The following is a 26,417-nucleotide window of genomic DNA, read 5'->3' on the forward strand; positions in this document are numbered from 1 at the left end:
AGGTTAGGGTATCCACAGCAGAGAATCTCAGCTTTTTGTCACACTTGTCACTGAGTCTAATTTATTGATTAGTCTTGGAAAATGCATATAATGATACTAATTCCTTTTGCTTTATTTTATTAATTAGAAAGAGACAAAGAGAAAGCAAGAGGGAAGGGGGAGAAGAAGAAAGAGAATCACCTGCGGGACTGTTTCACCACTTGTAAAGTTCCCCGCCCCCCCAGGCAGGTAGGGGCCAGGGGTTTAAAACTAAACGACCCTAATTCTGAAGTGTCATTTGAATCTGGGGGAAAAAATTACTAACGAACACTTAGAAAGCATTCCCTAAGTAATATCTCAATTAGTATATTAAAATAATAGTAACCAGGTGTTTTTAATAGCTTGACTAAGGACAGATAAAGAAAATGTGTTCTTGTGGTCTAGGAGGTGGTGTAATGGATAAAGCATTGGACTCTCAAGCATGAGGTCCTGAGTTCAATCCCTGGCATCACATGTACCAGAGTGATGTCTGGTTCTTTTTCTCTCCTCCTGTCTTTCTCATTAATAAAAACAAAATATATTTTTAAAAAAAAAAAAAACAAAGAAAATGTGTTCATCAGAAAACTCTAGAGGGAGTAAAGGGTCAAAAGTAATAATGATTTTTCTTTTTTTTTATTTCTTTATTGGGGAATTAATGTTTTACATTCAACAGTAAATACAATAGTTTGTACAAGCATAACATTCCCCAGTTTCCCATATAACAATACAACCCCAGTAGGTCCTCTTTCATCTTTCTTGGACCTGTATTCTCCACACCACACACACACACACACACACCAGAGTCTTTTACTTTGGTGCGATACGCCAATTCCATTTCAGGTTCTACTTGAGTTTTTTTTTTCTTCTTCTTCTTCTGATCTTGCTTTTTAACTTCTGCCTGGGAGTGAGATCAATTGTTCAGCAGGCCCAATTAAAAGAAGACTATCTAATATCCAAGATTCTGAGAAGGCTTCCTCTCCCACTGTGTGTGTGTATATGTGTGTGTGTGTGTGTGTGTGTGTGTGTGTGTGTGTGTGTGTGTGTGTGTGTGTGTGTGTGTGTACTGCCTAGTAGATTTTAGCTAGGCAAATTCACAACAATCAGTGAAGATGCTGCCTTGCCCTTAAGCAATGACCAATCCAGTCTTAGAAATAAGATACAGGTGGTCAGGGAGGTGGTGCAGTGGATAAAGCATTGGATTCTCAACCATAAGGTCCTGAGTTCGATCCCCGGCAGCACATGTACCAGAGTGATGTCTGGTTCTTTCTCTCCTCCTTTCTCATGAATAAATTCTTTTTTAAAAAGAAAGAAAAGAAAGAAGATACAGAATATGAAAGATAAATCAGAAATGCCACAGTGAGTACTGGGTTTTGCCATGTAACACATCAAGAAAAAGGAAAAGGAAGACAAAACACTAACAGAGGAGTTGCCAGTGACAAAAGGACAGAGTAGAAGGAACAAGGAATAGGAGCAGAAAGGTGGGGTGGGTAAAACTAGCTGATACAACCCATATGTAAAAGAGGAGAAGGCAAAATTCACACAGCATTTCAAGGTGGGAGACAGGAAGAAAATTTACATATTTCACAGCAGAGTTAAAGGGAAAGTGCTATGGAAAATGAGAAAAACATCAGAATAAAGCTAGCTATACTGACAGAGGCTGCAAACGATGCAGGCGATAATTATGCTTCACATGCTGCCGACAGTTAAAACAGTGATTCTTACAGGCAAGTAGAAATCGGAGTGGAATGAATATATATATATATATATACACTACATGATTCAGGAAGGCCCTGAACTAAGTGCTCATAGCTGGGTATGCATACCACCTGGGTAAAGGCAGGAAGACACAGCCTCCCTCCAGACTCACTAGAAGAGAAAGGGAATGAATGGGGCTTTCAATCTTGTGAGGAGACCAGGGAGAAAGGTGAAATGATTACTCTTCTTCTTTTTCTCTTGAGATTTTATTTAATAATGATCAATTTAGGATAAGAGAGAGAAAAAAAGATAGTATACATGGAAAAACCTAAGGAATCCAGCAAGAAGCTTTTGGAAATCATCAGGCAATACAGTTAGGTGTCAGGCTATAAAATTAACATTCAAAAGTCAGTGACATTCCTCTATGCAAACACTAAGTTAGAAGAAATTGAAATCCAGAAATCAATTCCTTTTACTATAGCAACAAAAACAATAAAATATCTAGGAGTAAATCTAACCAAGGAAGTGAAAGAATTGTATACTGAAAATTATGAGTCACTACTCAAAGAAATTGAAAAAGACACAAAGAAGTGGAAAAATATTCCATGTTCATGAGTTGGAAGAATTAATATCATCAAAATGAATATACTACCCAGAGCCATCTACAAATTTAATGCTATCCCCATCAAGATCCCAAGCACATTTTTTAGGAGAATAGAACAAATGCTACAAATGTTTATCTGGAGCCAGAAAAGAACTGGAATTGCCAAAACAATCTTGAGAAAAAAGAACAGAACCGGAGGCATCACACTCCCAGATCTCAAACTGTATTATAGGGCCACTGTCATCATAACTGCTTGGTACTGGAACATGAATAGACACACTGACCAGTGGAATAGAATTGAGAGCCCAGAAATGAGGCCCCACACCTATGGACATCTAATCTTTGACAAAGGGCCCAGACTATTCAATGGGGAAAGCGAAGCCTCTTCAACAAATGGTGTTGGAAACAATGGGTTGAAACATGCAGAAGAATGAAACTGAATCACTGTATTACACCAAATACAAAAGTAAATTCCAAGTGGATCAAGGACTTGGATGTTAGACCAGAAACTATCAGATACTTAGAGGAAAATATTGGCAGAACTCTTTGCCGCTTAAATTTTAAAGACATTTTCAATGAAACAAATCCAATTACAAAGAAGACTAAGGCAAGTATAAACCTATGGGACTACATCAAATTAAAAAGCTTCTTCACAGCAAAAGAAACCACTACCCACACCAAGAGACCCCTCACAGAATGGGAGAAGATCTTTACATGCCATACATCAGACAAGAGCTTAATAACCAACATATATAAAGAGCTTACCAGACTCAACAACAAGACAACAAATAACCCCATCCAAAAATGGGGGGAGGACTTGGACAGAATATTCACCACAGAAGAGATCCAAAAGGCCGAGAAACACATGAAAAAATGCCCCAAGTCTCTGATTGTCAGAGAAATGCAAATCAAGACAACAATGAGATATCACTTCACTCCTGTGAGAATGTCATACATCAGAAAAGGTAACAGCAGCAAATGCTGGAGAGGGTGTGGGGTCAAAGGAATCCTCCTGCACTGCTGGTGGGAATGTCAATTGGTCCAACCTCTTTGGAGAACAGTCTGGAGAACTCTCAGAAGGTCCTGCAATTCCTCTCCTGGGGATATATCCTAGGGAACCCAACACATTCATCCAAAAAGATCTGTGTACACATATGTTCTTGGCAGCACAATTTGTAATAGCCAAAACCTGGAAGCAACCCAGGTTTCCAACAACAGATGAATGGCTGAGCAAGTTGTGGTCTATATACACAATGGAATACTACTCAGCTGTAAAAAATGGTGACTTCACCGTTTTCAGCCGATCTTGGATGGACCTTGAAAAAATCATGTTGAGTGAAATAAGTCAGAAACAGAAGGATGAATATGGGATGATCTCACTCTCAGGCAGAAGTTGAAAAAGAAGATCAGAAAAGAAAACACAAGTAGAACCTGAAATGGAATTGGCATATTGCACCCAAGTAAAAGACTCTGGGGTGGGTGGGTGGGGAGAATGCAGGTCCATGACATAGTGGGGGTTGTATTATTAAATGGGAATCTGAGGAATATTATGCATGTACAAACTATTCTATTTACTGTTGAATGTAAAACATTAATTCCCCAATAAAGAAATAAATTTTTAAAAAAAAGAGAGAGAGAGAAAACCAGACATCATTCTGGTACATGTGCTCCCGGAGACTGAACTCGGGACCTCATGCTGAGGGTTCATTGTTTTATCCACTTTATCCCAGACCACCTGTTTCTCTCTCCCTCTCCCTCTCCTTCTCCCTCTCTCTCTCTCTCTATATATATATAGCTGAATAGAAATATATTACTGAATAGAAATAGAATAGAGAAATTGAGAGGAGGGGAAGAGGTAGAGAGGGAGAGACACCCACAGCCTTGCTTCACCACTCATGAAGCTTTCCCCCTGCAGGTGGGGACCAGGGACTTGAACATGTGTCCTTGCGCCATAATGAGAGCACTTAACCAGGCGCCACCGCCTGGCCGCTAATTACTGTTTTTCTATAGTGCCGATTTTCCCTTAATTTCCAGGCCATAAGTATCTCCTGTTTCTTGTTCCTTTTTGTTACATTTTGCTGTTATTATTTTTACTACTACTACCACCGGCAGCAACAGCAGATACAGAGGCAAAGAGAAAGAGACAGAAGCTCTTTCTTCAACACAGTGAGGGCCAGGCTCAAACCTGGATCTTGCACGTGGCAAAGCAGTGTACTTACTACTCAAGTAAGCTATTCGCCAGCCCATTTCTTGTTTTTAGCCTTTGACTTACTGCTTCTTAGTCTCCCTTGTGCCCTCTTTAAAATGCGATGCTCTCCAGGTTCACCCTGTCCTCTTTTCACCCTTCATAGTCCCTCCCTAAATTTTCTCATCTACACCGATGGCTTCAACTGACAAACTTCTTAAATGCGAGGCCCTATCTACTGTCTGAACTTCTCTTCCTACTTCTCCTGTAAGAACTTCCCACCACCATCACCACCAAGAAAAAGATTTAGTCATAACCCACCTTACATTACACCCTATCCTTGACTTCCCTACCCTTGGTTAGGATTCAGTGCTCTCACATTACACCCTGACCTAATGAGTGGGATACCGTCCACTCAGTCATCTAAGGCCAGTCTTGGTTCTACCATCTTAGCATTACCCAACCTTTTGTCTCTATCCTTTCTACAACTATCTCAGCCCAAGCCCTCACAGTTTTAGCCTCATAACTATCATAATGAAGTTTCCTAGATACTAGAAGAACATACTAAAAGGTGAATGAATGGGATACTCATCATCACCATCATCTCTCTCCCTGGGATACACATTATAAAACCTGAAATGAGATTTCTCCTCAATTTCAACTTTCAAAGCCATGTCACTGGAGTCTAGGGCCAGACTGCCCTGAATACTCCTGAACATGAAGCAATACCTTTTCATTTTTTAAATAACTTTTATTATTAATATGTTGTAAGATTGTAAGATTACATGTAGAGTTCCAAACCACACCCACCACCAAAGCTCTGTATCCCCACCCTGTCAAAGATGATTACTACAGTTCTTACAAGTCTTACAGTTGGCTTGCTTCTGTTTTGTTTGCGTTTATCTATTTACTTTTTTTGGCAAGCTCATGCAAATCAGAGCTCGAAATTCCACCTATGAGCGGATCCATCTGGCAGTTGTCCTTCATCTCTTATTTCGCAAAGCATAATCACCTTCAATTACATCCATTTTGTCTCAAAAGACACAAGATCATCTTTTTGATTGCAGAGTATATGATATATATGAAATATATATCCCATAACTTCTTTTGTTATTCTTTGTTTTTTTAATATTTATTTACTTATTTATTGGACAGAAAAAGCCAGTAATCAAAAAAGGAGGATATAGGGAGAGAGACAGAGAAACCCCTGCAGTTGTGCTTCACCACTCACAAAGATCCCCCCGCAGGAGGGAACTGGGAGCTCGAACTCCGGTTCTCGCACACTGACGTGCGCTCAGCCAGGTGCACCACCACCAGGCCCCTCCCATAACTTCTTTAGCCTCTTATGGGTTGACAGGCATTTTGGCTGCTTCTACTCTTTGGCTATGGTGAATAATGCAGCTGTGAACATAGGGGTTCATATATCTCTTTTATAAGTTAAATTTTATTTATTTATTTTTAATGAAAAAGAGATAGAGACAGACAGAGAACAGAGTACTACTCAGCTCTGGCTTATGGTGCTGGGAATTGAACCTGGGACTTGAGCGCCTCAGGTATAAAGGGCTTTTGCAGAACCACTTTGCTGTCTCCCCAGCCCATATGTCCACTGGATGAATGCCTAAGAGTGGTGCGACCTGTAAAGTTCTGCTTGTCTTTTACTTTGCCCCCTCCCCTCAAGTTCTGCTTTTCTTACAAGATTTTGCTTATTTATTGCAGGAGGTCACACAAGAAACGGTATTGACATTGCTTCGAGATCATGAGTGTTCACGGCAGTCTGGCCCTAGACTCCAATAACATTGCTTTAAAAAACCTTGTAAGAAAAGTAGCGAGGGTCGGGCAGTCGCACAGCAGGTTAAGCGCATGTGGCTCAGAGCACAAGGACCAGCATAAGGACCCAGTGCAAGCCCCCAATTCCCCACCTGCAGGAGTCGCTTCACAGGCGGTAAAGCAGGTCTGCAGGTGTCTGTCTTTCTCTCCCCCTCTGTCTTCCCCTCCTCTTTCCATTTCTCTCTGTCCTATCCAACAACAAATGGCATCAACAATAATAACAACCACAACAAGGCTACAACAAGGGTAACAAAAGGGGGAAAAATGGCCTCCAGGAGCAGTGGATTCGTGGTGCAGGCACTGGGCCCCGGGCATAACCCTGGAGGCAAGAAAGAAAAGAAAGGAGAGGAGAGGGGAGGGGAGGGGAGGGGAGGGGAGGGGAGGGGAGGGGAGGGGAGGGGAGGGGAGGGGAGGGGAGAAAAGAAGAGAAGAGAAAAGAAAAGAAAAGAAAAGAAAAGAAAAGAAAAGAAAAGAAAAGAAAAGAAAAGAAAAGAAAGGAAAGCAGAACTGTGGTCTGGGAGGTGGCACAGTAATAAAGCTTTAGACTCTCAAGTATGAGATCCTAAGTTCAATTCCCAGCAGCACATGTACCAGAGTGATGTCTGGTTCTTTATCTGTCTCATAAATAAATAAAATCTTTAAAAAAAAAAAAAAGAAAAGCAGAACTTACGGGGAAGGAAATTGGCACTGAAAGATACTAAGTGAACTGCCCAATCCTTTTAAGTGATACTCTACACTTTTTATCCCTTTTCTAGAGCAAGAAAAAAAAATCCTGAAACTTGAAGTGGAGAAAGGGAATATCATCTGTTAAAGCCAGAGCACACAATCATAATGCACTAAATTTTATGTCACATATAATAAATTCAATTAATGTTATTCATTTCCACTAATTAGATAAATGCATGGCATTTATTAATTAGATGAACATAGAATTTTTACTAAAAACAAAAGGATTATGAGCTCAGAAATCTTCATCCTATAAGCCAGATGACCTGGGTACATACACACAAAGTCACTTAAATTTCTTCAAGGAGCCTCCTGAAAATCAAAGAAAGATTGTGTTTAATATCTTACTAAATATGCTGTAATATAACTCTGACACTGGGGAAATCTGACTAGGTAACATTTTTCAACCATATAAATTAATCTAGGGCTTTATTAACATTCGTGATTTATCTTTTTTTTTTTTTTTTGCAGTCTCATACATCTTTATTTATCCATTGGGCATGCATGTGTATTTGTATATGTGCTCACATAATTATTAATATATATGAGGCTATTACAAAGACAAAGGCATACAGAACCATGTCAAATGTTAGCAATTAAACTGCAGAGTATTTCTAAATAGATCATCTTTTATTTTCATTTAATAATATTTTAGGGTAGAGACAGGGAGAGAGTGAACAAGATCACAACATTGGAGCTTCCTCCAAAGTAGTGGGGCCCGGGCTCGAGCTTGTGTCTTGTTCATGGCAAAGTGAGCTATTCTGCCAACCCTTAACTTACATACTTTTTTTTTTAAAGATTTTATTTACTTATTAATGAGAAGATAGGAGGAGAGAGAAAGAACCAGACATTACTCTGGCACATGAGCTACCAGGGATTGAACTCAGGACCTCATGCTTGAGAGTCCAAAGCTTTATCACTGCACCACCTCCTGGACCACAACTTGCATAGTATTTTTAAGACACATGAAGAGAAAAAAAAAAAATCAGTGGAGGAGCATGGCACCAAAGTAAAAATCTTTGGGTGGAGGGCGAGTGTAGGTGTTCAGCTTCATGGGGGGGAGGTGACGGGGGGGGGGAATGGGACACAGAATTTTGGTGGTGGGAACAGTGTTAATAAACACTCCTATTAACTTATAGCCTCACAAATTACTACTCAATTTATGAGAGGGGAAAAATGGATCGAATGTCTCAAACTTTTTGTTGCATAGACCATAGTATATGTTCCTTCAATCTAAGCACTTAAGACTTCAAATTAGTAATCAGATGGAATTTTAACAGTGGGCTCAAATTGTTAAAACATTTCTAATAATGACATGTCCTGTGAAATATTAAATCTTCTAAAAGCTTAGACCAGAGAGAACAGAAACCGATGGCATTACTGTATAAGATACAACTCTCAATAATTTGTTTGGCTTTGTATATTAACTCTCTTTTCAGTGACCAGGCTCCAGAAGCTAGCAGGATGCTGACCAGACTTCCCTGGACAGACAACCCCACCAATGTGTCCTGGAGCTCCGCTTCCCCAGAGCCCTTCCCCACTAGGGAAAGACAGAGACAGGCTTGGAGTATGAATCAACCTGTCAACGCCCATGTTCAGCAGGGAAGCAATTACAGAAGCCAGACCTTCCACCTTGTGCATCCCACAATGACCTTGGGTCCATACTCCCAGAGGGATAAAGAATAGGAAAGCTATCAGGGGAGGGGGTGGGGTATGGAGATCTCGTGGTGGGAACTGTGTGGAGTTGTACCCCTCTTATCCTATGGTTTTGTTAATGTCTCCTTTTTTATATAAATTTTTAAAAAAATTTTTTAGGAAACGAAGATACAGCTATATATAAATAGCATAAAAGTGGTCTAGGAGGTGGTGCAGTAGATAAAGCACTGAGCTCTTAAGCATGAGGCCCCGAGTTCAATTCCCAGCAGCACATGTACCAGAGTGATACCTGGTACTTTCTCTCCTCCTATCTTTCTCATTAATAAATTTTTAAAAATTTTAAAAAAAAAGAAACTAGAAAGTTTTTTTTAAAGGATGTAAAAATGGTAAGGTCTTGTATAATACAGCAAATGCCAACAAAGGGATTTTCAAAGTTAACCCAACTGCCAAATAATCTGGCTATAGCAATAACTATCTATTGCCTTCTTAAACTCTTAGACAGCAGGAACTTCCCCCTTTCTCTAAAAAGCTCATATTTCTCCCAGTGATAATGACTAGAAGGATCTGTTAGAGGTCCCTGCTAGTCCCATCATGTTTGTGTGGGAATCCCAGGACTCCCTGACTAGGGCCCCAGGTGATGGGGTGGCCTGGTAGTGACTAAAGAGTCATCATTAAAGTCTGCCAGTCTTGGGAGTCGGGCGGTAGCACAGCAGGTTAAGCGCATGTGGCGCAAAGTGCAAGGACCTGCGTAAGAATCCCCATTCGAGCCCCCAGCTCCCCACCTACAGGGGAGTCGCTTCGCAGATGGTGAAGCAAGTCTGCAGGTGTCTCTCTTTCTCTCCCCTTCTCTGTCTTCCCCTCCTCTCTCCATTTCTCTCTGTCCTATCCAACAACAACAACATCAACAACAATAATAACTACAACAACAATAAAAACAAGGGCAACAAAAAGGAAATAAATAAAATTTTTTTTTAAAGTATGCCAGTCTCTTGCCCTTATCCAGCTTTTGTAGTCCTTACTGTGTCTGACAGAGTTAGCTTTGGAGTGATTGAAGGACATATAACAGGAGGTAGGTGAGTAGGGTATCTAGGTCTAAGTAGAAACTGTTTCATTAGGTACTTTAAGATGTCTTTTTAGGTCTTTCTACTTGATTGCTTCATTTATTTATTTATTTTTTAATCTTTATTTATTGGATAAGAAGAGCCAGAAATCAAGAGGGAAGGGGGTGACAGAGAGGGAGAGAGACAGAGAGACACCTGCAGCCCTGCTTCACCACTCACAAAGCTTTCCCCCTGCAGGTATAGACCTGGGGCTCGAACCCGCGTCCTTGGGCATTGTATTACATGCACTCAGCCAGGTGCGCCACCACCTGCCCCCTGCTTGCTTCATTTATTGACTCACTGCAAACTATTGTGGACTTTTGCTTTAACGTAATTTATCTTTAAGAATAAATAGATTACGGGAGCTGGGCGGTAGCGCAGTGGGTTAAGCACACATGGCGCAAAGCACAAGGGCCAGCTTAAGGATCCCAGCTCAAGCCCCCGGCTCCCCCACCTGAAGAGGGGTCACTTTGCAAGTGGTGAAGCAGATCTGCAGGTGTCTATCTTTTTCTCCCCGTCTTCCCCTCCTCTCTCAATTCCTCTCTATCCTATCCAACAACAAAAGCAGCTATGACAGCAATAACAACTACAACAAGCGCAACAAGAAGGACAACTAAATGGGAAAAATGGCCTCCAGGAGCAGTGGAATCATAGTGCAGGCACTGAGCCCCAGCCAATAACCCTGGAGGCAAAGAAAAAAAAAAAGAATAAATAGATTATGAGTGATCTGAGAGGTGGTACAGTGGATAAAAGCATTAGATTCTCAAGCATGAGGTCTTGAGTTCAACCCCCCGGCAGCACATGTACCAGAGAGATGTCTGGTTCTTTCTCCTATCTTTCTCATTCAATCAATAAATAAAATCTTAAAAAATAAAATATTTTTTTTAAAAAAAGAACAGATAATAAATTAGGGCCGGGGTGGGGGAGTATACCTGGTTGAGGGCACATGTTAGAATGTGCAAGGACCTGGGTTCAAGTTCCCAGTCCCTACTTCAAGGGGAAAGCTTTGCAAGCGGTAAAGCTGGGCTGCAAGGTGCCTCTCTCTCTCCCTCTCTATTTCCCCCTTCTCAATTCCTGGCCATCTCTATCCAATAAATACATTATGAACCCAAGGAACAAAAATCTGAATATACTTCACCTATCACATATCTCACTTTTTCCTGTAATTCTGTCATTTTCCAAAAGAATATTTATATATTATAATACTAAAATGTCTTAAGATGGTTGACACATTTTATAAATCATAGGATACATAAGCCTTCACCATGAAAACATATTAAGCTTTATAGGTGTGCTGTTACTGTAAAGTACTTACAACATAAAATCTTGCTCCCAGGAAGGCTGATCCCCACGAACTGCCACCGTTGTGCTCTTCACATTCTGCACTTTCAGAGTCACATATGTGTTAAATTTATCTTCGGAAAAATGCAAAAGGAAGATGTAATAGTTAGTGCTCAGAGTGTCACCCAATCTTAACAAAAAACCCTTGGAATGTCTAAACTAGAGTACTGCATATAAAAGAAAAATTAAATCACATACTGTATAATACAGCATCATTCTATACATTCTATGCAATTTTATAAAAAATATAAAGCCAGATGGCACACCTGGTTAAGCACACATAGTACCATGAGCAAGGACCCGGGTTCAAGCCATGGCTCCCCACCTGCAGTGGGGACACTTCACAGCAGCGAAGCAGGTCTACAGGTGTCAATCTTTCTCTTTCCCTCTCTATCTCCTCTCTCAATTTCTCTGTCATTTTGATTTAACCAAGACATATTTATCAAGAACATGTATCTTCAAAAACATTCAAGTGACACTTAAGTGTGTTCCGTATTGGACCCACTAGACATGCATATACAAGCTTATAAATTAAAAGAAAGTCCTTGAAACATAAACTGAGATACAAGAAGTAATAAAATGATATTTCCTATCCAACTTATTGACAAGTTAAGCATAACCTACTGATTTTATAGTCTACCAGCAGTTTGACATGTGCACTCAACCAGGCATGCCACCATCCAGCCCATCAGCAGTGTGGGGGGAAAAAAACATCAAAAAACTGGAAACTGAAGAGGCAGCTTATCAGAGAGGGCAGGCCTTAGGCTTGGTCCCCAGTGCCGCATAAAATGGTGGGGCAATGCTGGTCTCCTCCTTTCTCCTTCCTCTCGTTCTCTTCCCCTCCCTCTTACTTCCTCTCTCTCCCTCTCTCTCTCTCCCTCTCTCTCGCCCCCTCTCTCTCGCCCCCTCTCTCTCGCCCCCTCTCTCTCGCCCCCTCTCTCTCGCCCCCTCTCTCTCTACCCCTCTCTCTCTACCCCTCTCTCCCCCCCTCCCTTTCTCACTCTCTCACACCCCAAATACTACACAGTTGAGAAATGGAAATTCTCCAACCTAAAAGCATAAATCGAGGACTAGTTACAGGTAGGTTATCTGGAACTCAAAGACAGAACATTTGACTTAGTGCTCAGCACAGCACTCAGTCTACCACCTTTGCGACCCAGTCATCACTAGGGACACTAAATTGTGATTTCGCTTTAGTGTATAAGAAATTAATCATGATTTTATAAAATAAAGGGGGCCGGGCAGTTGCACCGCGAGTTAAGCGCACATAGCGCGAAGCGCAAGGACCTGCGTAAGGATCCCAGTTCCAGCCCCCAGCTCCCCACCTGCAGGGGGGTCACCTCACAAGTGGTGAGGCAGATTATCTTTCTCTCCCACTCTCTGTCTTCCTCTCCTCTCTCCATTTCTCTCTGTCCTATCCAACAACAATAGCTATTAACAACAATAACAATAAAAAACAACAACAAGAGCAACAAAAGTGGGGAAAAAATGGCCTCCAGGAGCAGAGGATTCATGATGCAGGCACTGAGCCCCAGCAATAACCCTGGAGGCAAAAAAGAAGAAAAGGTTAAAAATGAAAAAAAGAAAATTAAAACGTAGTATAGGAGAACCAGCCTAGTGCTTGTGCATGTGTAATACCGCTGAGTCACTTCCATGGCCCACCTGTTTGGCTTTATTTTTAGAGAGAGATACAGAAATTGAGAAGAGAGGGGGAGATAGGGAGAAAGACAGAGACATCTGCAGTACTTACTTCACTGCTTGTGAAGCTTCACCACTGCAGGTGGGTCCTTGCACACAGTAATGTGTGCGCTCTACCGGGTGCACCACTGCCCAGTCCCTGACCCACCTTTTCTCCCCCACTATTGGAGAAACGCACAGAAGCACTACTCCACCCTGAATGGAGTGCTATCTGTTAGTGTCCTCAGTGCTTTCACTAAGTACCAAGGGTCAAACCTGAGCCACCTGCAAGGCCCTGTACTATTATTTCTCACTTATCAAATTGGTGAAGATTGCTTAAAATAATTTCCTAATGCTGGGGATACAAGACACCGAGCAGTTATAGCAGAAGATGAGTCTTACCCTTGTCATTGTAAATTATATAGTTTTATGCTTATGGGCTATTCACTACAATCGTCCTAAAAATACACAGGGGTACAAGCCCACCCTCATAAGGAATCTCCATCTGTATCCAGCAGTGGGGTGAGGTAGAACAGTGCCATGGCCGGGGCTCATGCCTGGACAACTAACTCCACCACTGCGCGGAAGGGCTTGATGCCTGCGTAAGTCCACCATTCCTGGCAGCCATTTTCTTTTTCTTTTTTTGTTTTGTTTCCATTTCCTTTTTTGATAGAGGATGTGAGAGAGGGAGGAAGAAAAAGATACCTGCAGCCCTGTTTCACCACTCATGAAGCATCCCCCCACCTCACCCCATAAATGAGAATTTGGGGCACCAGACTTTCATAACCAAGACCTCAGAGGTCCTAAGTTCAATTCCCAGCATCATCATAAGCCAGCATCAAGCATTTCTCTGGTATCTCCCGCTCATTAAAATAAAATCAAGATGGGGGTCGGGCAGTATCGCAGCAGGTTAAGCACATGTGGCGTGAAGCACAAAGGCCCAAGTAAGGATCCCGGTTCAAGCCCCGGGCTCCCCACCTGCAGGGAGGTCATTTCACAAGCAGTGAAGCAGGTCTGCAGGTGTCTTTCTCTCTCCCCTCTGTCTTCCCCTCTTCTCTCCATTTCTCTCTGTCCTATCCAACAATGACATGAATAACAATAACCACAACAACGATAAAACAACAAGGGCAACAAAAGGGGGGAAAATAGCCTCCAGGAGCAATGGATTTATGATGCAGGCACCGAGCCCCAGCAATAACCTTGGAGGCAATAAATTAATTAATTAATTAAATCACTTTTTAAAAGGCTTATTGACTACTTTACAGATCATTTTTCCCCAGCTATACTGAGCTATAACTGACAATTAGAATTTGTCTATGTTTAAGGTATACATTATAATGTTTGATATATGCATACACTGTGAAATAGTGCCACAATCAAGTCCACTGGCATTTATCAACACCTCAATTTTTTTGAATCAGCATTCTGTCAAGCATTAGAACACATAAAATTTACTCAAGCATACAGTGTTTATAAACTGTGGGAACATAGTTGTACATTACATCTCCAGTTCAGTATTCATCTTTTTTATTTGAAACTCTGTACCCCTGAACTATTTCTCACCATCTTGATTTTTTTAATAGCTTAACAAAAGTGATGGATTTAATTTAATCACTAGATTGATAAATGTTTCTAAGATTATTTTTAAATCACAGCAAGTAGGAGGATAAAGGACTGAATGTTGGGCTTACCTGGTGAACCCTGGAATTTGGCTCTTTTAACTGTAAGGGGGGAAAAAAAAAAGAGGACATTGTAAGATTTTTTACAAATTAATGTATCCAACCAACATTTCTTGCGCACCTATGATTGCCAAATTTAGAGTTAAGACTAACTGTTTAAATTTTTAGGAAAGAATCTGCAACTTCTGGTCCAAGTTTGCAGATGGAACGGAAGGGTCCTTTCAAGTCATTCAGTTATGAAGCTGGGCTATGGCGCACGCGTTACAATGCACAAAGACCCGGGCACAAGCCCCTGAGCCACCTGTAGGAGGAAAGCTAACAGTCGCTGTGAGAAACCCGCACTGAGGCACTGAGGCCGTAACATGCCCTAACTCCCAGGAAAGGTCGAATGAGACAAAAGCAGGAAAACTTAAAACTCCGAAGCTCCAGAAAACAGCTGACACCTGAAAATGAAGACCGGACCTTACCTTTACAGAGTCATAAAATGCCAAGCGGCTTCCATGTGCCCTTTACCCTGAATGATCAAAGCTTACATGACTACACAAGAACATCAACATCGAGAAACAGACACTGACAAGCGTGGGGGGAGTCTATGCTTTTTGTCCTAAGTACCTACCACTGCAATCAAGATATAAAAATATTCCATCTCCACGAAGAAACCCTCTACAGTCATACCTACCACCCTCCCCTCATCACCCTCAAGGCCTGGCAAGCACTAATCTGTTCTCTGGCTCCATCCCCTTGTCATTTAAAGAATGCTGGGGGGGGGGGGGGGGCGGTGGGGGGAGAAGTAGCAGGTGGCATAAGGATCCCATTTAAGGACCCGGCTCCCCACCTGCAGGGGAGTCACTTCACAGGCGGTGAAGCAGGTCTGCAGGTGTCTTTCTCTCCCCGTCTTCCCCTCCTCTCTCCATTTCTCTTTGTCCTACCCAACAATAATGACATCAATAACAATAATAACTACAACAACAGGGAGTCAGGCGGCAGCGCAGTGGCTTAAGCGCACGTGACGCAAAACACAAGGGCCGGCTTAAGGATCCCAGTTCGAGCCCCGGCTCCCCACCTACAGGCAAATCACTTCACAAGTGGTGAAGCAGGTCTGCAGGTGTCTATCTTTCTCTCCCCTCTCTGTCTTCCCCTCCTCTCTCCATTTCTCTGTCCTATCCAACAACAACGACATCAATAACAACAACGATAAATACAACAATAAAACAACAAGGGCAAGAAAAAGGAATAAATAAATAAATAAATATTTTTAAACCATTGTTTAAAAATAACTACAACAGTGGTCCGGGAGGTGGTGCAGTGATAGAGCTTTGGACTCTCAACCATGAGGTCCTGAGTTTGATCTGGTAGCACATGTGCCAGAGTAACGGCTGGTTCTTTCTCTCTCCTCCTATCTTTCTCACTAATAAATGAATAAAATCTTTAAAAAAAAAAAAACTACAACAATAAAAAAAAACCAATAGATCACAGCAGTTGCTGACACATGGGTACAATTTTTCATCCCCCATGATAAGTGTCTGAAAAACACTCTCACTCCCAACTTAGGTCCATTTATACCATCATGTACCAGGACCCCAAAGCTGCACCCCCAGCCCCCCCCAGAGTTTCCTGCTTTAGCATAGTATAATCCCAACTTGGAAGCAACCCAGATGTCCAATGACAGGTAAGTGGCTAAGAAAGTTACAGTATGGCAGTCCGGTGGTAGCGCAGCAGGTTAAGCGCACGTGGCGCAAAGCACAAGGACTGGTATAAAGATCCGGGTTCCAGCCCCTGGCTTCCCACCTGTAAGGGGGTCATTTCACAAGCGGTGAAGTAGGTCTACAGGTGTCTCTTTCTCTCTCCCTCTGTCTTCCTCTTTCCATTTCTCTGTCCTATCTAACAACGACAATGTCAATAACAACAATAATAACTACAACAATAAAAGACAATAAGGGCAACAAAAGGGAAAATAAATATAAAAAAAAAATTTTAAGTTACAGTATGTATACGCAACTGAATCCCACTCAACTGTTACAAGTGAGTCTTCAGTTTGCCTTGGAAGGAGCTTGAAGTAATCACATATATGAGAAGGGTGGGGGTTGTATTGTTATATGGAAAGCTGGGAAATGTTATGCATGTACAAACTATTGTATTTACTGTCAAATGTAAAACATTAATTCCCCAATAAAGCAATTAAAAATAAATAAATAAATAAAATGTGAAAAAAAAATTTTTAATGAGACGGGTGAGTACCAGAGGACCTGTATGCTGTTTTTGCATGCATGTACTCAGTTTTTCTGCTTCCTTTTTCCTGCCTTTCAGCAGGTTACTTGAATATTTTCTTTTTTTGTTTCTGTTTTATTTATTTATTTATTTGCTAAATAGTGCTCTAGGAAAGAAAGAAAAAGAAAGGAGGAAGGAAGGAAGGATATGGCTTACCTTCCCTTAAACATTTTCTTAAAGCTGTATTTTAAATTATCTAGAGAGAGAGAGAGAGAGATAGTGTGTGTGTTTTCTTTTCCTCTCTGATTTTTTTTTTTAACAGCTCTGGCTTCTGGTGGGGTGGGGGATTACACCTGGGATTGTGGTGACTTGGGCATAAGAGACTCTGAATAGCCATGAAACTATCTTCCCCCACCCAATGTGGTTTCTTTTAGACACTGTACCTTACATGAATGAGATCATCATCAGAGATTAAGAAGTTCAAGGTTCTACCAGTTCAAGTGAAGTACAGAAAACATGACTCTTGAATGCCCTTGACTCTCATTTCCTGTATAACACCTTAAATATTGTATCTTTAATCTTTAACCTTTTATGTATTTTTATCTATTTAATTTTATCTATTTAATCTGTCTAAAATATTTCTTTTTCAAGACGAAAACCACATAGGACAATATTTCAATTGTTGAAATTAGTTTAGAAATTCAAAAGAAGGAAAGTTCATAATGAGCATACTTTGTTTCCTCTTTAAATTGTCCTGTCTTCCTACTAATCTAAGATCCCTTTTTATTTTTCCTTTCTGTTTTAATAACTTCCTGTAGTTATTCTTTGTAGGGTGAGTATATTAACTTCTCTTCATCTAAGAGTATTTTGATTTCTCCTTTATACCTGAAAAATATTTTCACTGGAGACAGATGAATATTGGATGACCTCATTTATCAAGGTGGAGTCTAAGAAAGAAAGAAAAAAATGGGAAACACGAGATGAAATTTGGACTGGATGTGAAGGAATTTGGTTGCTGTAAACTTTTTTTTAACTTTTTAAATATTTATTTATTTCCTTTTGTTGCCCTTGTTGTTTTATTGTAGTTATTATTGTTGTTTTTGATGTTGTTGTTGTTGGATAGGACATTGTTGGACAGGACAGAGAGAAATGGAGAGAGGAGGGGAAGACAGAGAGGGGGAGAGAAAGATAGACACCTGCAGACGTGCGTCACCGCCTGTGAAGAGAGTCAGGCGGTAGCACAGTGAGTTAAGCACACTTGGCGCGAAGCACAAGGACCGGCTTAAGGATCGGGGTTCAAGCCCCCGGCTCCCCACCTGCAGGGAAGTTGCTTCACAGGCGGTGAAGCAGGTCTGCAGGTATCTATCTTTCTCTCCCCCTCTCTGTCTTCCCCTCGTCTCTCCATTTCTCTCTGTCCTATCCAACAATGACATCGATAACAACAATAATAACTACAACAATAAAACAAGGGCAACAAAGGGGAATAAATAAATATTAAAAAATAATTTTATTAGGGAAATAGTGAACAATATACGACAGTTGTTAGCACATCAGTACAATTTTCTATCCAACTATGCTAAGTGTCTGCACACCACTCCCAGCACCAACTGAAGACCTTCTCCACCAGTGTGCACTAGGTGCCCAGTGTCCGCTCTACCTCTCCCCAGTCCCCCACCCCCCAATTCTTTGCTACATCCGGTCCAACTTTCACCCTGTCTGTCCCATTTCTTTCCTTGTTTCTTAGGCTCCACCTAAGTAAGTGAGATCATCCAATATTCATCCTACTCCGCTTGGCTTATCTCACAACATGATTGCCTCGCAAGATTCCCTGCCCACCATTCCCTGTCACCATTGTTTAGTTGTTTTATTTATCTTGGATAGACACAGAAATAGAGAGGAAAGACAGACAGAGAGAGAGAGAGAGAGAGAGAGAGAGCTTCAACACTGCTTTACAGCTTATGAAACTTCCCCTTGCAGTTGGGGAGCAGAGGCTTGAACCCGGTTCCTTCTGCACTGTAATGCGCGCACTCAGTGAGGTACACAACTGTCAGCACCCAGCCCCCCTCCTAATATTGCATTTTTTTATTTAATTTGATGGAGACAGAGAAAAGTTGAGAAGGCTAGAGAAAGGAAGAAAGGCAGTTGCAGCACTACACCATCACTCTTAAAGCTTCCCTCCTGTAGGTAGGGGCCAGGGGCTTGAACCCAGATCCCTGCACATTTAACCGGTGCACTCAACCACTGGGCCCCCACAGCTTTCTTAACCGCCCATCTGTTGTTAGACCTTTGGGTTGTTTCCAAGTTTGGGTTATTGTTATTACAAATTGTGTTTCTATGAACATAGGTGTGCACACATCTCTTTGGGTAGCTGTTTTTGTGTTCTTTGAATAGATTCCTGGGAAAAGAATTGCAAGATCCTGGGGCAGATTCATTTCTAATGTTCCCAAACTAATTTCTTTTTTTTTTTTTTTTTTTTTTTTTTTTACCAGAGCACTGCTCAGCTCTGGTTTATTGTGGTGCAGGGGACTGAACTGGGGGCTTTGGAGTCTCAGGCATGAGAGTCAAACTAAATTTTTTCTACTCCCTTTGAGGGCCTGATTCCAATTCTTCCTCGGAAACCCAGATGTTGGGCAGGGGAGACAACATAATGGATATACAAACAGACTCTCATGCCTGAGGCTTTCAAGTCCCAGGTTCAATCCCCTGTCCTGCCGCTCGCTTGGTTCCTGTCGCTGCAGCCCCCGCCGCCACTGAGAAGATGGCTGTGCCTCCTACATACGTTGATCTGGACAATCCTGCCCAGGATGTCTTCACCAAGGGCTACGGATTTGGCTTAATAAAACTCGAGTTGAAAACAAAATCCGAGAATGGACTGGAATTTACTAGCTCAGGTTCAGCCAACACTGAGACCACCAAAGTGACGGGCAGCCTAGAAACCAAATACCGATGGGCCGAATACGGTCTGACGTTTACGGTTAGCCAGAGCTGAGCAGCGTGCTGGTACTAAATAAATATATTTAAAAAAATTAAGAAACACAATGGTAACCCAGTTGTATGACTATGTCAGTTTTTAGAGGTTAGGCTATATACAATTAGAGAGTAGAATTCTAGCTGCCTCTACTCATCAGCTGTGTGACCGTGGGCTCATTAATCACTTGATCTGCTTGTCTCGTTTCCTTTAAAATATAAATAGGTGGGAGTCGGGTGGTGGTGCTGCGGGTTAAGCGCACGTGGAGCAAAACGCAAGACCCACATAAGGATCCCAGTTAGAGCCCCCGGCTCCCAACCTGCAGGGGAGTCACTTCACAGGCGGTGAAGCAGGTCTGCAGGTGTCTATCTTTCTCTCCCCGTCTTCCCCTCGTCTCTCCACTTCTCTCTGTTCTTTCCAACAACGACATCAATAACTACAACAAGGGCAACAAAAGGGAATGAATAAATAAATAAAAAGTTTATATATATATATATATATGTACATATGGATTAAGTGAGTTAAATCCAAGGCACTAGAACATAGTCTGGTATATATTAAGAGTAGGTCTATTTTAGGTATATTCCAAAGGGCCCACCCAGGACATTAGTTTTTGCCTGAGCCTGACATCTGATATGCAAGTATAACAGAGACCCCAAATCTTCATCTGCAACATTCCAGCCTTTAGATTCATGATTAATCAACAATTTGTTTGGCTTTGTGTTAACCCTTTTTCAACCACCAGGTTCAAGATGCTACCATGATGCCAACCAGACTTCCCTGGGCAGACAACCCCACCAAATGTGTCCTGGAGCCCCACTTCCCCAGAACCCTGCCCCAACAGGGAAAGAGAGAGACAGGCTGGGAGTATGGATCCATCTGCCAACATCAATGTTCAGAGGGGAAGCAACTACAAAAACCAGACTTTCCACCTTCTGCACCCATAATGACCCTGGGTCCATACTCCCGTGGGGCTCAAGAATAGGAAAGCTATCAGAGGACAGGATGGGATACGGAGATCTGGTGGTGGGAATTGTACCCCTCTTATCCTATGGTCTTGTCAGTTTTTCCATTTTATAAGTAAATGCATTAAAATAAAATAAAATAAAATAAAAAGAGTAGACAGAAAGTAAATGTTAACTATTAGAATGGTATTAATATTTTTCTCAAAAACTGCAAACAGTATTACATGTGAAAGCACATCTCCTGTGTTCAGTAAAGTCATTCACAATATACTTCAACACATTCAAAATATTTTGCATTCAACAGCCAAATACTACCTTTCTAAAGGACCCATTCCCCCCCCCCAATGATACAAATATCACTACATCTCTACTCTGAAGTCCCACAATTTTTTTTAATATTTATTTATTTATTTATTTTCCCTTTTGTTGCCCTTGTTGTTTAACATTGTTGTAGTTATTGATGTCGTTATTGTTGGACAGGACAGAAAGAAATGGAGAGAGGAGGGGAAGATAGAGAGGGGGAGAGAAAGACAAGACACTTGGAGACCTGCTTCACCGATTGTGAAGCGACTCCCCTGCAGGTGGGGAGCCAGGGGTTCGAACCAGGATCCTTACGCTGGTCTTTGCGCTTTGTGCCACGTGCGCTGAACCCGCTGCCCTACCGCCTGACTCCCAGAAGTCCCACACTTTTTATGTGCCTCTTGTTCTATATCCCTTTCAATCTTTTTTTTAACCTAAATATGAACTTTTTAAAAAATATATTTATTTATTTATTTATTCCCTTTTGTTGCCCTTGTTGTTTTATTGTTGTAGTTATTATTGATGTCATCGTTGTTGGATAGGACAGAGAGAAATGGAGAGAGGAGGGGAAGACAGAGAGGGGGAGTGAAAGACAGACACCTGCAGACCTGCTTCACCGCCTGTGAAGCGACTCCCCTGCAGGCGAGGAGCCGGGGGCTCAAACCGGGATCCTTATGCCGGTCCCTGCGCTTTGCGCCACGTGCGCTGAACCCGCTGAGCTACCACCCGACTCCCATGAACTCTTAAAATGGGCAAAAGCTCTTTAAGAACAAGTTGTACCTCACCTGCTGGAGGAAAGCTTCATGAGTGGTGAAGCAGGGCTGCAGGTGTCGCTCTGTCTCTCTTCCTCTCTATCCCCCCTTCCCTCTTGATTTCTGGCTGTCTCTATCCATTAAATAAATAAATGAGGTTAATAAAAAAATTAAATAGTAAACTATCCTTTAAAAAAGAACATGATGTATTTTTTTATTCATTAGATTTTATTTCTCTATAATTGCTTGAGGAAAGGAGTCCCTGGGACAATCCCTTCCCCCCCCCCTCCAAACCTACTGACTCCCTCAAACAAATACCATAAACATCTCTTTAAAAGAAGGCCTTTGATGGTAAGCAAACAACCCATCACGTAATTAAACGTTATGGAGCTTACATTTAACACTGGCTGACGCAATCAACCTAAGTAAGATAGAGTAAAGCAATTCTGAGTTTAGCTATCAGTGCCACTATAATATATCCATAATATAAACAGATGAACGATTTCTTAATGTTTTATTTATTAATGAAGGATAAGAGGAGAGAGGAGGAGGAGGAAGAGAAGTAGGAGGAGAAGGAGGAGGAAGAGGAGGAGAAGAATAGGAGGAAACCAGACATCACCCTGGTACATGTGCTGCCAGGGAATGAACTCACAACCTCATGCTTTTTTAAGTCCAATGCTTTATCCACTGTGCCACCTCCCAGACCACAGATGAATGATTTTTTTTTTTTTTTTACTTCTATGTTTAAGAATCAAAGGATTTGGGCCAATGAAATAGTTTACTTGGATAGTGTGATGCTTTGCCATGTGTGCCACCCAAGTTGAAGACCAGCCCCCACCACACTGAAGGGAGGCTTCAATGCCTCTCTGCCCCTCTGCCTCTCTCTCTGCCTCTCTCTCTCTCTCTTTCTCTCTCTCTTCTCCCTTCCTTCCTCCCTCCTCCCTCTTCTCTCTCCCTGCCACCTAGCCTCTCTGTCTCTGTTTGGGGTCCAGGTGCATAATGGTGGGAAAAGACCCAAGTTGGGAATGAAGTGTTTTGCAGACACCCATCGTGGGGAAATGGGAGACTGTATCCATGTGTCCATAACTGTACCGTAAACCATTACCCCCCTCCATTAAAACAATTTTTTTTAAAAAATCAAAAGATTATCTGTGCCCAGGTCCAGAATGCCTGGAGATGATAATACTAAAGCCAATGCCATATCTAGTTGGCCTCATAAAACTAAAGGCCCAGGGTCAGGTGGTGGTGCACCTGCACGGGTACACACACCATCATGTGCGAGGACCAGCAGTCAGTTCCCCCACTGAAGGACAGGAAGCTTCATGAGCAGTGAAGCAGTGCCGCAAATGTCTCTCTGTCTCGCTCAACTCTCCCAACCCTCTCAATCCCTCTATTTTATCAAATAAAGACAATGTTTTTTTTTTTTTATTAAAAGCCAACTGCCACTCATCTGTGACGACTTGAGACAATAAAGCTGGTAGTTGTCCTAAAGAAGCAATCACACCCATTCAAAAAGATGTGCGCACCTATGTTCATAGCAGCACAATCTGGTTTCATTTAGTTATTTATTCCATTTTCTTGCCTTTGTTGAGCAGCACAATTTGTAATAGTCAAAACCTGGAAGTCACCCAGGTGTCCCACAACAGAATAGTGGCTGAGCAAGTTGTGTTCTATATACACAACAAAACACTACTCAGCTATTAAAAATGGAGAATTTTGGAGGGGGCAGATAGCATAATGGTTATGCAAAGAGACTCTCATGTCTGAGGCTCCAAAGTCCCAGGTTCAATTCTCCCTTCTCCCTTCCCTCCCCCAAACCACCCCCCTGCACAACCATAAGTCAGAGCTAATCCTCCTCTGGTTAAAGAAGAGGAAGAGGAGGAGGAGGAAGAGGAAGAGAAGGAAAATGGAGGAGAAAGAAGAAAGAGGAGGAGAAGAAAGAGAGGGGGCTGGGCTGTAGCACAGCTGATTAAGCGCACATGATGCAAAGCGTGGGGATTAGCCTAAGGATCCCGGTTCAAGTCCCCGGCTCCCCACGTGGAGGGGAGTCACTGCACCATCGGTGAAGCTGATCTGCAGGTGTCTGTCTTTCTCCCCTCCTCTCTGTCTTCCCCTCCTCTCTAGATTTCTCTCTGTCTTATTCAACAGCAGCAATGGCAACAGTAACAGCAACAAGGCCAACAAAACGGGAAAAATGGCCTCCAGGAGCAATGGACTGACAGCACAGGCAGCCAGCCCCAGGGATAACCCTGGAGGAAAAAAAGGGGGGATGGGAAATTCACCTTCACTTCATCTTGGATGGAGCTGGAAGGAATCATGTTAAGAGAAATAAGCCAGAAAGAAAAGGCTGAATATGGAATGATCACACTCATAGAAGTTGAAAAATAAGAACAGAAGGGAAAACACAAGGCAGAATTTGTACTGAGCCTGGTGTATTGCACCAATGTAAAAGACTCTGGGGTTGGGGGAAAGCTTCATGAGTGGTGAAGCAGGGCTGCAGGTGTCTCTCTGTATCTCTCCCTCTTTATCTCCCCTTTCCCTCTCAATTTCTGACTATCTCTATCAAATAAAGATAACAAAAAAATTTTTTAAACAAACAACTACAATGGTAATAAATACAAGGCAAGAGAGTCTTTTGCATAACCCTTATGCTGTCTCCCCAGCCCTCAGTTAACATTTTTAACACCGTACTACCTCCTAATCCTTATAGAACCTTTAAAAGATAAGCAGTATGGGGCCGGGTGTGGCTCACCTGGTTGAGCGCACATGTTACAAAGCAGAAGGACCCAGGTTCGAGCCCCCAGTCCCCACCTGTAGGGGGAAAGCTTCACCAGTAGTGAAGCAGGGTTGCACGAGTCTCTCTGTCTCTCTCCCTCTCTAGCATGCCCTCCCTTTCAATTTCTGGCTGTCTCTATCCAATAAATAAAGATAATAAAATAAAATTTTTAAAAAGAAATACACTTAAAAAGAGATAAGCAGGGAGTTGGGCTGTAGCACAGCTGGTTAAGCGCAGGTGGTACAAAGCACAAGAACCAGCATAAGGATCCGGGTTCGAGCCCTGGCTCCCCACCTGCAGGGGAGTTGCTTCACAAGCAGTGAAGCGAATCTGTAGGTGTCTATCTTTCTCTCCCCGTCTTCCCCCTCCTCTCTCCATGTCTCTCTGTCCTATCCAACAATGACAACAACAATAACTACAGCATAAAAAAACAAGGGCAAAAAAAGGGAATAAATAAATTTAAAAAAAAAAGATAAGCAGTAATAATATTTCCGTATTATAAAGGAGACTGCTTCAACAAAGATTTAAACAATTTGTTCATGGTTACACAATCAGTACTGGATTCTTAAACTCAGGCAGTCTGACTTCAAAACTTAATCAAAATCATTAATAGATGGTCATTCTCTGAGTCTGAAGAAGCTGGTTATGTTATCTTTTTGACAGGCAACCTCACTGGTTGCCTCCATATGTTTTGTTTAGTTTTTGCCATCAGGTTTATTGGTGGTGCTCTGTGCCTGCATGACAATTACTTGGCTCCTTTCTCTTTCTTTCTCTCTCTCTCTCCCTCTCATTCTCTCTCTCTCTTCCCCCCTAGAGAGACAGAGAAATAGGGAAGGAGACAGAAGGAAAGAAAGATACCTGCAGTGCTGTTCCACCATTCATGAAGCTCCCCTCCCCAACCCCTAAAGCAGTAATGGGTTTGAACCTGTAACACAGTAGCATACTCTCTCTACTGGGTGGGTCTGCAACCGTCTGACTCACTCATTTTCCCACATTAAGTGGAGGAAGCATAAGAAATTTATTAATGGGGGCCGGGCGGTAACACAGCGGGTTAAGAGCATGTGGCGCAAAGCATAAGGACCAGCGTAAGGATCCTGGTTCAAGGCCCCAGCTCCCCACCTGCAGGGGAGTCACATCACAGGTGGTGAAACAGGTCTGCAGGTGTCTCTTTCTCTCCCCCTGTCTTCCCCTCCTCTCTCAATTTCTCTCTGTCCTATCCAACAACAACGACAACAATAATATTAACAACAACAGCGACAGACAACAAGGGCAACAAAAGGGAAAACATGGCCTCCAGGAGCAGTGAATTCATAGTGCAGGCACTGAGTTCCAACAATAACCCCGGAGGAGAAAGGAAGGAAGGAAGGAAGGATGGAAGGAAGGAAGGAAGGAAGGGAGGGAGGGAGGGAGGAAGAAGGAAGAAAGAAAGTTTAGTAATCTTGTCATTTTCCCCCTCAGAACTAGAAGACAAGTGACAAAAGCGACATGCCCGTGTGCCATGCAAGCACACAGCGGTCCGTCCTGAGGAGCTGGATGCAACAGGGCTGGAAAGGTACACAAACATTCATACGAACGCTTTGATTGAACCTGGTTCTTAAAAATTGTTGCCGTTCTTTGCCACATCTACTGCGAGAATGAAGACCATTCTCAGCAACCAGACCGTCGACATTCCAGAGAATGTCGACATCTCTCTGAAGGGCCTCACTGCGATCGTGAAGGGCCCCAGAGGCACTCTGCGGAGGGACTTCAACCACATCAACGTAGAGCTCAGTCGCCTTGGAAAGAAAAAGAAGCTTGAGGGAGTCTGGCGTTAGCAGCAGGTTAAGCGCGGGTGGCGCAAAGCAAAGCATTAGGACAGGCTTAAGGATCCCGGTTCAACCCCCGGCTCCCCGCCTGCAGGGGAGGAGGCTCGTCACAGGCGGTGAAGCAGGTCTGCAGAT

The 26,417-nt window shown here is 42.4% G+C and overlaps 1 protein-coding gene across 6 annotated transcripts in view; it reads right to left on the reverse strand.

Moving 5' to 3' along the window:
• Positions 1–26,417, reverse strand: part of UNC13B (unc-13 homolog B) — a 224,666-nt gene that overhangs the window by 168,808 nt on the left and 29,441 nt on the right. For all 6 annotated transcript variants that reach the window (XM_060199237.1, XM_007522825.3, XM_016188041.2 and 3 more), the window contains exons 2-3: positions 14,521–14,550; positions 11,127–11,226 (exon numbers count right to left, since the gene is read on the reverse strand). In XM_060199237.1, coding sequence (XP_060055220.1) covers positions 11,127–11,226; positions 14,521–14,550 — 130 coding nt within the window. The remainder of the gene's footprint in view (positions 1–11,126; positions 11,227–14,520; positions 14,551–26,417) is intronic.

The sequence above is a fragment of the Erinaceus europaeus genome, chromosome 10, assembly GCF_950295315.1.
Source record: "Erinaceus europaeus chromosome 10, mEriEur2.1, whole genome shotgun sequence".
NCBI classification, from domain to species: Eukaryota; Metazoa; Chordata; class Mammalia; order Eulipotyphla; family Erinaceidae; genus Erinaceus; species Erinaceus europaeus.